Source organism: Pristis pectinata, chromosome 15 (genome assembly GCF_009764475.1).
Source record: "Pristis pectinata isolate sPriPec2 chromosome 15, sPriPec2.1.pri, whole genome shotgun sequence".
Classification (NCBI taxonomy): Eukaryota; Metazoa; Chordata; class Chondrichthyes; order Rhinopristiformes; family Pristidae; genus Pristis; species Pristis pectinata.
The window spans coordinates 7786525-7801405 of record NC_067419.1 but is presented as its reverse complement, the minus strand read 5'-3'; the positions used below and the strand labels follow the sequence as shown (position 1 = coordinate 7801405).

General features: G+C 39.8%; 1 protein-coding gene across 1 annotated transcript in view; it reads right to left on the bottom strand.

Annotated features, from left to right (window-relative positions):
• htatsf1 (HIV-1 Tat specific factor 1) overlaps positions 1–14881 on the bottom strand; it is a 35090-nt gene that overhangs the window by 18940 nt on the left and 1269 nt on the right. Inside the window, exons 3-6 of the mRNA XM_052030282.1 lie at positions 12295–12342; positions 4942–5096; positions 1991–2154; positions 54–153 (exon numbers count right to left, since the gene is read on the bottom strand). Coding sequence (XP_051886242.1) covers positions 54–153; positions 1991–2154; positions 4942–5096; positions 12295–12342 — 467 coding nt within the window. The remainder of the gene's footprint in view (positions 1–53; positions 154–1990; positions 2155–4941; positions 5097–12294; positions 12343–14881) is intronic.

Here is a 14881-nt window from a genome sequence, read left to right as displayed (position 1 = left end):
AGCAATTAAATAAGGAAAAGTAGAAAAGGCAGGCCATTTGTGCCTCAACCCACCTCAAAATCCTTTGGATGAAACATTTTCTTAAGAATCACAACTCTTTCACTTCGTAACCGCGATTGGCCAGCTTTCTTCTCCGGTCTCCAATCCAGCTGCCTTACAATAAGAATTTTAACAATAGGGAATACTTTTGTAAACAGAAACTTTGCCTTCATTTGAAAACTTACAAACATAGAGAATTCTATATTCATTGATAACTTATTGAAACATAGGCTAGTCGAGACGATGAATGAGCTACATATACTCGTAAATCTCCTCACGTTCTGCCCATTGCAAACTGAAGAGTGATGCTTTCTAAGAACAGGAACATTTTAATCTATTCTTTTGCGGTTAGAGCTGTTATTAACCTCTTCAGATTTTAAGTGAAAATCTGAAATAAAACCAGAAAATGCTGTAAACACCTGGCACGTCAGGCAGCATCTGTAGGAAAGGGAAACAGTTAATGTTTTTGGTAGAAAACCCTTCCTCAGAACTGATGAGAGGTCTTAAACTTTGTTTCTCTTTCTAAAGATGCTGCTTGGCCTGCTGAGTGCTTACAGCATTTTCTGTCTTTAACTGTACAAAACAGCATGCGGTGAAGTTAGTCAGAAGGCAGCTGGTGGAATAGTTCCCTGCGGCCTGGCAACTTGTAATTCCAACTCATCCTCAAATTCAGAAGAATTCCAGAAGGATATCAACTTCAAACTAACCCAAGTGCTGCTTATTAAATGTGCATTAAGCCAATGTTCCACTTGGGTCATAGAGTAATATCAGATGGTACTTTCTTTGAAGCCTAGATGGTTCCTGTAGTGTTGTACATCCCTCTGCAACTGGATCCTTGACTTCCTGACCAAGAGACCATAATCGGCAAGGATAGGCAGCAACACCTCTGCCACGATTATCCTCAATACTGGTGCTCCACAAGGCTGCATTACTTTACTCCCTATACACTCACGACTGTGGGGCCAAATTCTGCTCTAAGTCCATCTACAAGTTTGCAGATAACGTTGTGGGCTGGATCTCAAACAATGACAAAACAGAGTACGAAAAGGAGATAAGACAGTTTAGTAGCATGGTGTCAAGACAACAACCTTTCCCTCAATGTCAGCAAAAGAGCTGGTCATTGACTTCAGGAAGCAGGACGGAGTACAAGCCCCCGTACGTATCAATGGTGCTGAGGTGGAGATCGTTGATAGCTTCAAGTTCCTAGGTCTAAACATCATCAACAGCTTGTCCTGGTCTAACCATGTAGGCATTATGACCAAGAAAGCACACCAGCACCTCTACTTCCTCAGATGGCTAAAGTAGTTCAGCATGTCCCCATTGACCCTCACCAACTTTTATCGATGTATCACAGAAAGCACTCTACCAGGATACATCATGGCTTGGTATGGCAACTGCTCTGGCCATGACTGCAAGATAATGCAGAGTTGTGGACACAGCTCAGCACATCACGGAAACCAGCCTCCCCTCCATGGACTCTGTCTACAATTCTCACTGCCTCAGGAAAGCAGCCAATACAATAGAAGACTCCTCCCACCACGGACATTCTCTCTTCTTACCTCCTCCACCATCCGCGCCCCCCCCCCCCCCCCGGAAAATCAGGCAGAAGATACAAAAGCCTGAAAGTGCGTACCACCAGACTCAAGGACAGCTTCTATCCCACAGTTGCATGGATCTTCTGCATGATAAAGATGGACTCTTGACCTCACAACCTACCTCATCAAGGCCCTTGCATCTTACAGTCTGCCTGCACTGCAAGTTCTCTGTAACTGTAACACTATATTCTGCATTCTGTTATTGCTTTTCCCTTGTACTACCTCAATGTACTTGTATCTTGAAATCATCTGTCTGGATGGCATGCAAAACAAAGCTTTTCACTGTATCTTGGTATGTGACAATAATAAGCCAATTACATGAAATTAAGATTCAACAGAACTTAATTTTAAGATACTTTTTTTGCAGGAGCAATTTCTTCTTATAATCTCTGCTTTTCTTCTTCTTTTTGCTGGCATCAAACTCCCCTTTCATTTCAAACTTGGCAGCTTCTACGTGCAGCTTGTATCCCCTCACTTCAGTTTCATCCAAAAATTTGACTGCAAGGTCTATGGACTCTTTCTGGAACACAAACAGAAAAACACTTTTGTAAATAAAGGATAAAACAGAAGATATCCCTGCCTTTCAGTATGACCATGGCTGATCTACACTGATTCCCCAGAGCCCTCAATTCCTCAATCTTTCAAACATTTATCTCCACTTTAAGTTTATCTGATGTTCTGGCCTCCACCACCCTCTGGGGCAGAGAATTCCAGAGATACACTACCCTTAGAGAAGTTATTTTATGCACCACTGTTCTAAATGACCACTTCCTAATTTTGTAGCAGTGCCCCCTTGTTCGTTACTCGCCCACTAGAGAAAACATCTCAACATCTACTCTGTCAGGCTTCCTTTGGGATCTTAAATGTTTGAACAAGGTCTTTCCTCGCTCTTCAAACTCCAAGGAATACAGACCCAAATTGTCTAGCCTCTCTTGACAGGACAACCCTCTCATCCCAGGGATGAACTGGGTGAATCTCGTTTGGATTGCAGCCTTTAACTATATCCTGAATGCAAATGATTGCATCATTTAACTATATCCTTTCTGAAGTAAGGGGACCAAACCTGTGCAGTGTTCCAGGTGTGGCCTCATCAACACCCCGTACAACTGAAAGAAAACTTCCCTGCTCTTAAAACTCCAACCCCTTCACAATAAAGGCCAACACACCTGTTGGAGCTGCCTGCTAACTCTTTGTGCTTCATGCACTGGAACGAGATCCCTCTGAACTTCACTCAGACAATAATCTGCCTTTTGACTCCTGTTAACAAACTACATGACCTCGTAATTCCCCACATTAAACTCAGTTATGGTACTTTTCACCGGCTAGTGGGGAAAAGTAGGAGCATTACAAAACAAAACATGACATTAAACCATCTAAATGAAACATTAGGACAGGCAAGTATTTTTAGGACAGCTATCATAGAACTTAGCACATAGTTCAATGTAGGTGTTGCTACTGAAATCGTGGCTGGATTTTAACAAATTCCCATTTGATTTCTTCCTCATTCATTTTTAGGGATCTGGGCATCACCGACTAACTAGGTCAGCCCTTACTGCCCATCCATGATTACCTATGGGAATACAGTGGTGAGTAACCTTTAAAAATTGTCACACCACTTGCTGGTGAAGGTATTCTCACAATACTGTTGGATGGGGAGTTCCATGATTTGGATGGAGTGTCAACGAAGGAAGAGCAACGTATCATGGTGGTGTTGGGTTAAAGTTGGAAAATATGCAGTCTAATAATGCGTAACACTATTCGATTCATCAGGCCGAGGTGCTGGAGCTGTGCCTCTTTGAAGTCAAAAACTGAAAACGCTGGAAACACTGAGGCAGCGTCTAAGGAAAGGGAAAGCTAGTTAACCTTTCTAATTTGATACTGGGGAAGAGATAAAACATGTTAGTTTAAAGTTCAGAGAAGGTGGAGGAGAAATGGATAGGACAAAGGGAGTATTTCTGATAGGATGAGGCCAGGGTGCCATGGCAATGGTCATCAGTTCAATGTATTAATGGGGCTAGTTGGAGAGGGAGAAAATGAACAAAAGCTACGAAATTAGGGCATTCGGAGAGCGAGAACACAGGACCAAAGCTGAGGACCACTACAGTCCATTTCTGTTTGACAATGAAACCAATTAGATCATCTGGTATTGAACGTCTGCCTGCTGCTCACCTGAAGTCAACTAACAGGCTCTTTTTTCATTTCCACCTGCAACAAAGCTTAGTTTGGTTTACATTGAAGCAAGCTTATTCAATAACCATCAGGTTTTTCAAAGATCAAGTGAAGGTATCTGCAACAACATACTGCTTCATTCCATCAAAGCACACCTTAGTCAACCAAATCACAGTTGGAAGGTTGTAAGATCAGGGTGTTTCTCAAATTATTTTTGGACTTTGTTTGGTAACGTCTCCATTACCTGCAAGAGCTTTAGTCCATGTTGATCACTTAAGTCCTCAATTTGTTTTCATTGGTGAAGCCTGCCTTCTCCTAAACTATCGTGGTCTAATTTGATGCAATGTCTGAGCCTACCTTTCTGCACAAACTCATTAGCAGATAGGATTCCTCACTCACTAACTTCCTCTCATGCCTTGAGAATTCTTCTCCATTCTCCGATGCCAGAAATATGATGGATCAACCTGAAGGCTCCTTCCCCAATCCTCAGGACCTCTGCTGCAGTGACACAAACAGACAATATTCCAAGTACGACCTCCAACGACTGTACTCTGCCCTGCTACGAACTGGTCAGATTGCAAAGCTATTCTGTGTCAGACAGCTGCCAGGGAGAAGGACTGAATCAGTGACTCTGAAACAAAGGATTCATAACTAGGATTGAAGACAATAGCTTCAGTCTTCCCATGATTTAAATGGAGAAGCTGCATGCTCAATCCATATTGAATGTTGGACCAGCAATCCTGCACTTCAGAGACAGTGGAAGGGGCAAGAGAAATCACGGTGAGGTACAGCTGCATCAGTATACATGAGGAAACCAACACCTTTTTCAAAAAGGTGTCACGTAGGTGAAAAATAGTGGGATAGATACACCCAGTACTCATCTGATATAGTCCACAGTTTGAACAATAGGGTCTACGTTCAATTATTTCCCATGTCTAGCTAGTCAACACTGCAGTTTTATTTCTTCTGAATACTATCTGCCTTGTTAAATTATCCATTCAATCTACGCTAAAGGCGCTAATTCGATCAGCCTTTAATCAGCAAATAGGATTTTAGCATAAATTATGCAATGTTGGAATGTGCCAGGTATCATTGATAATAAATCAAATTTCCAGCTAATGGTGAAATAGTTGTATACCTTTAGGTAAGAGCAGAGTCCATCTCCCTTGAGGTTTCCTTCTTTGTCCTTGTACAATTTAATTTTATATTCTTCCGTTTCAGGGTGTTGTATGATGATCCCAAACTTTGACATAAGCTCCACAAATTCATCAGGTGTGATGTCTGGAGGTAATCCTACAAATAGGAAATATCTAACTTAAGACATATTTGAATATATTTTGAATACAAACAACATTTCCCATCCAAAACAGTTGTAAATACAAAGCAATTATCACTCCAGCATCTTTGTGTGACCAATTCTAATAAGTATTCCTGTTAGTTTCACCTCTATTAATCACTAATAGGGAGCATTATCAACAGCATATTTCAACCCACCTAGAAGGTACTCCAAGAAGGGGGCAAAATTAGTGGAAACTACGTTATTTATCCCTTCAAAGGCGCATTTGGAATCTATAGATAGTGTCAGCTGAAAGGTAGAGCATTCAACTTTTGAGTCGAAAGGACATGCATTGAAACCCCACTCCAGCCTGCACAAGATCCATGAAGACGCAAGAGACTGCAAATGCTGGACTCTGAAGAAGAAGAAACTGCTGGAGGAGCTCAGCAGGTTGAGCAGTTTCAGTGGGAGGAAACAGCAACAATTGCTCCCCCCCACCCCCCAAACACACACACACACACAGTGTTCCTCCAGCAGTTTCTGCATAAGATCTTGACCCTCATGAAGGCGGCATCCATCATTCAGGACCCTCACCATCCGGGACATGCCCTCTTCTCATTACTACGATCGAGTGTGAAGACCCACACTCAATGTTTCAGGAACAGCTTCTTCCCCCTCTGCCATCAGATCTCTGAAAAATCCATGAACACTATCCCTCTATTCCTCTTTTGCACCTTTTATTTATTTTTGTAACTTATAGTCATTTTTAAGTCTTTGTTGTCTTGCACTATACTGCTGCTGCAAAACAACAAATTTCATGATGTAGGTCAGTGATAATAAACCTGACTCTGATTCTTAGAAATTGTACTCCTTACACCAAGTTTGTCACTGGATCTGGAAGGAGGAATCATACTTGGAGAGCCTCAAGTGATATAATCAGATGATATGGGTGGGCCAGATCATCCCTGCCCCCAGCCACTCTCCACCCAAGCTCTACTGTTTTGTCAAAGCAGTCACGGTTTCCAGTTTTTTGAATGTCTTGACATTCAGAAACATAAAAAAACTAGTAAAAATGGAATTAAAAAATAATCAAGTAAACACCTTGTAAATAATTAAGTATTACGCAGAGCAAATTTTTTTTTAAAAAGTACCTCATGTTCACCATACATATTCCAGGATTGATTATTTTTTTTATTGATAATCAAATGATTTCATCAGTTCAATCCTGTGACTATAAAGAGATTGCTCTTTCAGATCATGCTCCTGTGCTTCTATCTTTAAATTTCCCTGGGTTCCATCAGATAAATAGATTTTGGCGTTTTAACCCAACCTTGTTATCTGATAAAAATGTTTTCAAATTTACGGAGAGACAAATTACTCTTTTTTTTAAAAAGAGAATTTGTCAGAAGAAATTTCTAGTCTTATCGATTGGGATACTTTCAAAGCCTTTATTAGAGGTCAAATTATTTCTTATACGGCAAACATCAGGAAAAAAGCTAACAGAGAAAGAGCTGATCTAGTTGATCAACTGAAACTATTAGATCAAAAGTATTGCTTTGGATCCAGATCCAGCTTTGTTGAAATTAAAACTAGTTGAAATTAAAACTAAATATGACCTTCTTTTAACATATCCAATTGAAAGTCAACTTTTAAAAGATAAAAGTCAATTTTATATTGGCTAACCAATTAAAAATCTCCAGAGCTAGATGGCAAATTAAAGAAATTTCGAAAGCCAATGGCGAGAGGACAACTGATCTTTTAGAAATAAATGATACTTTTAGAGACTTCTATTCTAATCTTTATAGTTCTAATTTTCCTAAAGATAATATACTAATGGATAATTTCTTTGACCAATTAAACTTTCCTATACTTTCCACTAAAAATCGAAAACAGTTGGATCAACCTATTACATACGAGGAAATCGCCAAGTTTGTGCGATCTTTACATTCTGGAAAGACTTCGGGTCCTGATGGATTTCCTGGAGAATTCTATAAGGCCTTTTCCTCTTTGCTTGTACCTCATTTATGTGCTGACTTTTCAGATTCTTTTAAATCAGGTAGGTTACCACAATCTTTTTATGAAGCCTCTATTTCACTTATTCTTAAGAAAAATAAGAACCCAACAGAATGTGCTTTGTACAGACCAATTTCGCTACTTAATGTGGATGTTAAAATTTCATCTAAAGTTCTAGTTCATAGACTGGAAAATATTTTACCTTCAATTATATCCGATGATCACACTGGTTTTATTAAAAATCGATATTCTCATTTTAATATTCATCATTTATTGAATATTATCTATTCTCCCTCTAAGGAAATATCAGAATGTGTGATATCTCTAGATGCTGAGAAGGCCTTTGATCAGATTGAATGGAATTACTTATTTAAAACCTTAGAGAAACTTAATTTTGGGCCCGATTTTATCCAATGGATGAAATTACTTTATTTATCCCCTTCTGCTCGAGTTCTTACTAATTTTCAAAACTCTAAATCTTTTAAACTTCAATGTGGAACCAGACAGGGATGTCCTTTGAGTCCTTTGATCTTTGATTTGGCCTTAGAACCTTTAGCTATTTCTCTGTGAGAATCTAGAGATATCCTCAGAAGAGGTAGTAACCATAAAGTTTCTTTATATGCTGATGATTTATTACTCTTTACAGCTAATGTTGAAGCCTCCTTACCTCCTATGCTTTCTTTACTTTCTTGCTTTAGTCATTTCTCAGGCTACAAATGGAACTTATACAAGAGTGAACTTTTTCCTCTGAATAACTTGGTACCAGTTGGTATTAACATTCCTGTTAGGGTAAGAAATCATTTTACCTATCTGGGGGTGTCAATTACTAAAAATTATAAGCATTTATTTAAAGAAAATTTTTTCACCTTACTGCACTATGTGAAAAGGGTTTTATCAAGTTGGTCTCCCCTTTCTATATCATTGATTGGTCAAATTAATGTTATTAAAATGAATATTTTACCTAAATTTATATATCTATTTCAGGCTTTACATGTTTACCTAAATCTTTCTTTGACTCTCGAGTCAATTATCTCTTCCTATATATGGAATACTAAACATCCTAGACTAAATAAAGTTCAGCTTCAGAAGGTTAAAAAGAACGGAGGTTTAGCCTTACCTAATTTTAGATTTTATTACTGGGCAGTCAATATACGAAATCTTACGTTTTGGTTACATTCCGTTAATCAAGAGGCTCATCCAGTGTGGGTCTCTTCGGAAATTAATTCTGTTAAAAAAATTTCTATTATCTCTTTGCTCGGTTCTTCACTTCCAATATCATTAAATAAACTAACAGATAATTTAGTAGTTAAACACGTTTTGAGGATTTGGTTACAATTTAGAAAATATTTTGGTTTATTAAGTTTTTCTTTGTCCAGTCCCATTTTTTTAAATTACTTTTTTAAACCTTCTATGACTGATGTAGTTTTTAAAGAGTGGGATAAATTAGGATTTACTTGTTTTCAAGATCTGTTTGTTGGAGGAAACCTTTCTTCGTTTGAACAATTGTCTACCAAGCATAATTTACCAAAAACTCATTTTTTTTTAGATATTTACAAATTAGAGATTTTCTTCGATCTCAATTACATTCTTTTCCTTTGGGTCCTGATAAGAATTTATTATATGTAATTTTTAATTTGGAACCTTTTCAGGATGGCTTAATATCTAATACTAGGAATGAGTAAGGTGCCACTAGATAGAATTAAAAACGCTTGGGAACAAGATTTGCAGATGTCAATTTCTGAGGAAACTTGGAATGAAAATTATGTGCTCATCATTCTCTCTTTCAATTTAAAGTGGTCCATAGAGTTCACTTGTCTAAAGATAAATTATCCCGTTTTTATTCTGATATATCTCCTTACTGTGACAAATGTAATAACGGAGTGGCTTCCTTAATTCACATGTTTTCGACATGTCAGAGTCTTAAAAAATATTGGACAGAGGTCTTTCATACTTTTTCTGTACTTTTCAAAATAAATTTTAAACAATCCTTTGACTGCACTATTTGGGATAGTTGGAGAAAAAGATACAATTTTGAAGGCTTCTGATTTACATATTCTGGCTTTTATTTCTCTTATAGCCAGGACAGCTGTATTGCTTAAATGGAAGGAAGTTACTCCACCTACTCAAGCTCAATGGTTACGGGATGTTATGCCATACTTGAATCTAGAGAAGATTCGCTGTTCAGTTTTTGAATCTAACCTAGACTTTCAAACCCTGCGGGGACCTTTTTTGAATTATTTTCAAAATCTGACTTGGGGACTAAAACGCAGATATTGGCTGACACGGTTATGTTTTTAAAGGTTTTTCCTTGTTTTTTTCCATCTAACAGCTTCGGGTCTTGGTAGTGGGAGTAGATTTTTTTTATAATAAAATATTTCAATTTTTTTTCCTTTACTAACTAACTTCTATATGTGATTATTAATTTAGAATATTGTAATCTAAGTATGATTTAATACAACGTATTCAGTAGTATTTTTATTCTCTTTCTTGATGCATGTACTTTTTTTTTTCACAGATTCAATAAAAATTTTGTAAAAGAAAAAACTACAATTTCTTGCTACCTTTCTTCCCTGCAGCCCTGCAATACCCATTCAAGTGAATGGGGTTGTGAATCCGCTGTCAGATCCAACCTGACATAGGATCCAAGAGCAGATTCGCAGCTTAAATGGCAGAGAAACTCAGTATGCCACTGCTCTGCTGCTGATGCCCCTGGCAAGTCCAGCATGGCAGACCTGAAACTTAACTACACCTTCTTAGAAATAACAGTTCTATCCTAAACTACCCACAAAATCCATAATGTCTGGGTCATTGAGTTGCGCCTGTCCAGTATTTAATGGGACTTCAATTCTTCTGAATTACGCGGTAAATGTTTTAAACTATGTGCCCAACTTCGTAAAATATTAGCAAAATAAAATGCCCCATCCTGTGTTTTCCACGAGAGTTTCTTCACATGTTCAACAGGAAGATATCCACCTGATTTCTACACCGCTGTACTTTGTTTCTTACCTCCCAGCACCCAAGGTCACAAGATAGATGCAGAGGACACAAGCCATTCTTATTCACCCTTTCAAAAAAAAAGCCTTCACCTTTCCACATCATGCCATCCAACTCACTGTAGAGTGAGCATTTAAAGTTTCCATGGTACCTGTAAAGCCTCAACAGTCGCAACACAGCAGGCCATCAGATGTAGACAGTGCACAGAGGAAGTGGGACATCCAGGGATAGAACTGGTTGCAGTTCTGTTAATCAGGTGGATAAGCAGAGGGGCTGGGCTGAAAGCTGACTGTAGGAGTCAGCGTGGGGAACTTGGGTAAGGGTTGTAATGTTCAGGTGGCATGTGGAACATAGGACACTACAGGCCCTTCGGCCCATGATGTTGTGCCAACATTTTATCCTGCTCTAAGATTTATCTAACCCTTCACTTCCACATAGCTCCCCATTTCTCTATCATTCATAAGAGTTTCTCAAATGTCCCTAATGTATCTGCCCCCACCACCTCTGCAGGCAGTGCGTTCGACGTACTCACCACTCTCTGTGTAAAAAAGTGGCAACATCAGCCACTTAAATGCCATGGAAATCCAGGAAGGGATGACCAGACCAGAGCTACACAACACAGGATGCCATTTTACAATTTCCAGTCCGTTATGGGGGTCACACAAAAAAAAACAGGAAATAAAAGCAGAAAATGCTGGAAACAGACCCATCAGCTCACGGAGTCCGCACCGACTATCAGTCACCCATTTTACTCTCGTCCTACATTAATCCCACTTTATTTTTATCTTTCCTACATTCTCTTCAACTCCCCCAAATGCAAGCACTCACCAACACACCAGGGGCAATTTATGACGGCTGATTAACCCACCAACCCATATCTCTTTGGAATGTGGGAGCAAGTGGGAGCACCCAGAGAAAACCAAGATGTTCACAGGGAGAGGGTGCCAACTCCACACACAGCACCCAGGGTCAGGACTGAACTTGGGTCTTTGGCACTGAGGCAGCAGCTCTACTAGCTGTACCACTTGCATTATTTGTGTGTATTAATTTGGAAATGGGGGTTGCATCACACACAAAGAATATGGTGCTATCTGATCCAAGTTGTCCAGAAGCAGAAAATGATTTCGGGTGCAAGTCACTGGTTTACCTAGAAGCCATTCTAAATTTACTTTCAACAGTTTTAGTACACTTGCTATGACGCTACACTACACTACAGGCATGGTAGTGTAGCGGCTAGCATAACGCTATTACGCCAGTGACCCGGGTTCAATTCTGGCTGCTGTCCGTAAGGAGCTTGTACGTTCTCCCCGTGTGTCTGCATGGGTTTCCTTTGGGTGCTCCGGTCTCCTCCCACATTCCAAAGATGTACAGGTTAGGAAGTTGTGGGCATGCTATGTTGGCGCCGGAAGTGTGGCGACACTTGCGGGCTGCCCCAGAACACTCCACGCAAAGGATGTATTTCACTGTGTGTTTCGATGTACATGTGACCAATAAAGAAATCTTAAGATCTTAAAATCTTATTGAAGGAATCTTTGAAAATGTTTCAGATTAGTTTTACTGAAGCCTTTCGTGAACTTTTATCTGTCTGTCAGAGACAGCAACTTTTCATTTCTTTTCCTCTCAGCTGTGGCTCTCCCATGGCAAGATTCTTTCCATATTATCTCCACAACAAAGCTAAATACAGAACTTAAAATACCACATAACCTGCATACAACAGATGTAACATGAATGAGTTTTTGCATTAGCTGCCCTGCAACACTCTGCAAACACTATTTTAAGCATCAACTACAGTGTGGCTCTCTCTCATTCCAAAGTTAGAAGTCCAAAACTAAAATGTACCTCCAAGGCATTTTTGCTCTCTGACAGACCCTATCTTCATACACCCATGAAATCTCATGCTTTCCTATTGTTGTTCCAAATTTTATTTTTGAAATTAATTCAATTTTCATTTGTCAGTTGAAGTTGTGCTGTTGGTCTGCTATCTGTTCATTGGTCAGGTTAGGCACCCGTGGAATTTCAGCTGGGTTTCCAGTTATCAGACTACACCTACTATTCACACTGCTGTCCAATGTATTGGGCTGCACTCCAGTTCACAAGAGCAGGGACATGGACAGGGCTGTGCATGGACATTTGAGCTAGAATATGCCAGAAACATGAAAAACTCAGCAAAATTCACTTTGTTGGTATATTTTGCAGTCTAGTACTTACCAGTGACATACACACTTGTGTTCTTTTGTTCTTCGACGTCAATCCAGCCTTTAAGAGAAATATTTACCAATGCTGTTAAATATGAATATTAATGATGTACAAATAAAATCTTTTAAATATTTTTACTGCACTACGAACTTCCAAAAAACCAGCGTGATATGGCTCTGTGCTGAAGGACAATATCGTGTACGCTCATCTGTGTATTAATAAAGAAACTCTGTGTTGGGGAAAAAATCCAAGCAATGTAGTAATTGAAATGTTTAGCAGATCAAATAATTAGAGGCAGCATCACTATAAATGAGAATTCTACATCCCCCACACTCCCTCCCCACTTACCAGGGTCCTGGTCCCCACCACTCCCTTCCCACTCACTTGGCCAATCACCCATTGCATGACAAAATTCTTCCTCAGATCCCCACCTAATCTTCCACCCCCTCCCTTAAACACCTCTGCATGGGGAAAAGCTTCCTGCTATCTCTGCCCCTCATAGTTTTGTAAACCTCAGTCAGATCCCCCCATAGCTCCCTCTGAGGGAAAAAAACACCCACTCTCTCCTCATAATTGTGAAGTTCTATCTCTGGCAACATCCGGGTGAATCTCCTCTGCACCTTCTCCAGTGCAATCACATTATTGCTAACCAAAATTAGTTGATCATATCTTCCCTGCTCTATGTCCCAGCTAATGACGGCAAGTATCTATGCCATCTTTCCCACCTCATCTATTTGCGCTCTCAGTATCTGGTATTTTTAGACTCTTATACCAAAGTCCCTGTTCCTCAAAACTCCCTGCACCTCACTAGTCCTCCCATTGTGCCTCACCTCACTTACAGTCAAACTCTGGTAATCCAGCACCCTTGGAATGGACAGATTTTCTAGACTTTGGGATGACTCATATCAATACCCCAAACCACTTTTCATTCTTTAGATGTGACACAGTAGGATAATAAATTTTTCAGTGAACCAGGTGAGTTTAAAAAGAACACAGGAAACGACACCCATTAAGTTTAAAAGGAGGGAGGAAATGGACCTCACCCCCCCCACCCCGATGAGTTCACAGGGAACATGGGAACAGGGCCTCAGTGAGTTTATAAGGAGCATGGGAAACATCATCTAACACGCCAGATGCCAAACCACTGGAACTTCCGAACAATTGGATAGCGGAGTTTCACTGTGCTTGGAGTAAATTCTACCTGCCACCATCCTGCTCATCTTACCAACACATCAATATTGTCTTGTAGTCCTCCTCAAATAACACCACCAATTAGTGTGCCAACTAAGCATACCTCCTACATATACATGCAACTCATTAACATTTATACAAAGCAGTAAGTGTCTGTGGTACACCATGGATTACAGACTTTCAATCACAAAAACATCCTCCACCATCACCCTCCTCCTATTACTAAACCAATTTTGGATCCAATTTGCCAACATCCTTAGATCCCACGTAGGGCCTTGTCTATAGTCTTACTTAAACCCACAGAGACAACATCAACTTCACTGCCCTCGTCAATACACATATTCTCTGTTCAAAAAATTCAAAATTAGTCAGACAGGATTTTCCCCTAACAAAACTAGTTGAACATCTTTAATTAATCCTGGTCTTTCCAAGTGTAATGTAGAAAGCATAGTAGCCAGTTTACACAGAGCAAGCTTCTACAAACAACATAGTAACAACCAGCAATACTCATTGAGGAATAAATATTGGGGGCAGAAAACAGGAACATTCCCTTCCTTTGCTTTTGAAGTACCGCCACTGCACCTTTCACTTCTGCCTGAGCACACAGGCAGGACCTTAATCTGGAACCACCTCTGAAAGGCAGTACCCTCCAATAATGCAGCTCTTCCTCAGAACTGCCTTGGATTATCACACTAGAGTTTTCTGTCTATGTCTCTGGCATGGGAGTTAAACCTACAGTGGGAGTATTACTGCTCAACTACATCTGACACAGGCACAGTGTGTGCTGTTCAGAAGAATTCCAATTATCTATTGTCTGCTGTTATAAAGGTGAATCATCTTCCCAAAACAATAGATGCTAAACAGAAGAAAGTTTATTCCTTAATTAGCCTTCTATCATCATCACGAAACAGAACAGTAAAGGAACGATTGACCTATTGTTCTCAGTCTGTGACGAATTGAGGAAACCCTCTTTGGGGATCCAAAGCTGCACCTTGTTTATCATCCACTATAAACATAAATTAGCTTCCAAAAATAGACAAAATATGCTGACAGGGTTTGACAGTGCAGATGACAAGAGGATGTTTCCTCTGGCAAGAGCATCCAGAGCGAGGGCTATAGTCCCAGGATTAGGGAGTCAACTATTATGAGGAATTCTCTTCCTCAGAGTATTGTGGTTGCTCAGTGATCAAGTACGTTCAGGGTTTTGGGCACTGAGGAAATCAAGGTGGAGAAATGGACTCAAGGCAGGTAATCAGCGATCCTATCGAATGGGGAAGGCAAGATGGGCCAAGTACCCACTCTGCTTCTGATATTTTTATGTCTCTACATTTCAATGAAACAACACCAACAACTTCCCAATGAACCTAGATGAGGGAAAGAGATAGCCAGAGAAGAAAATTCAGGATAT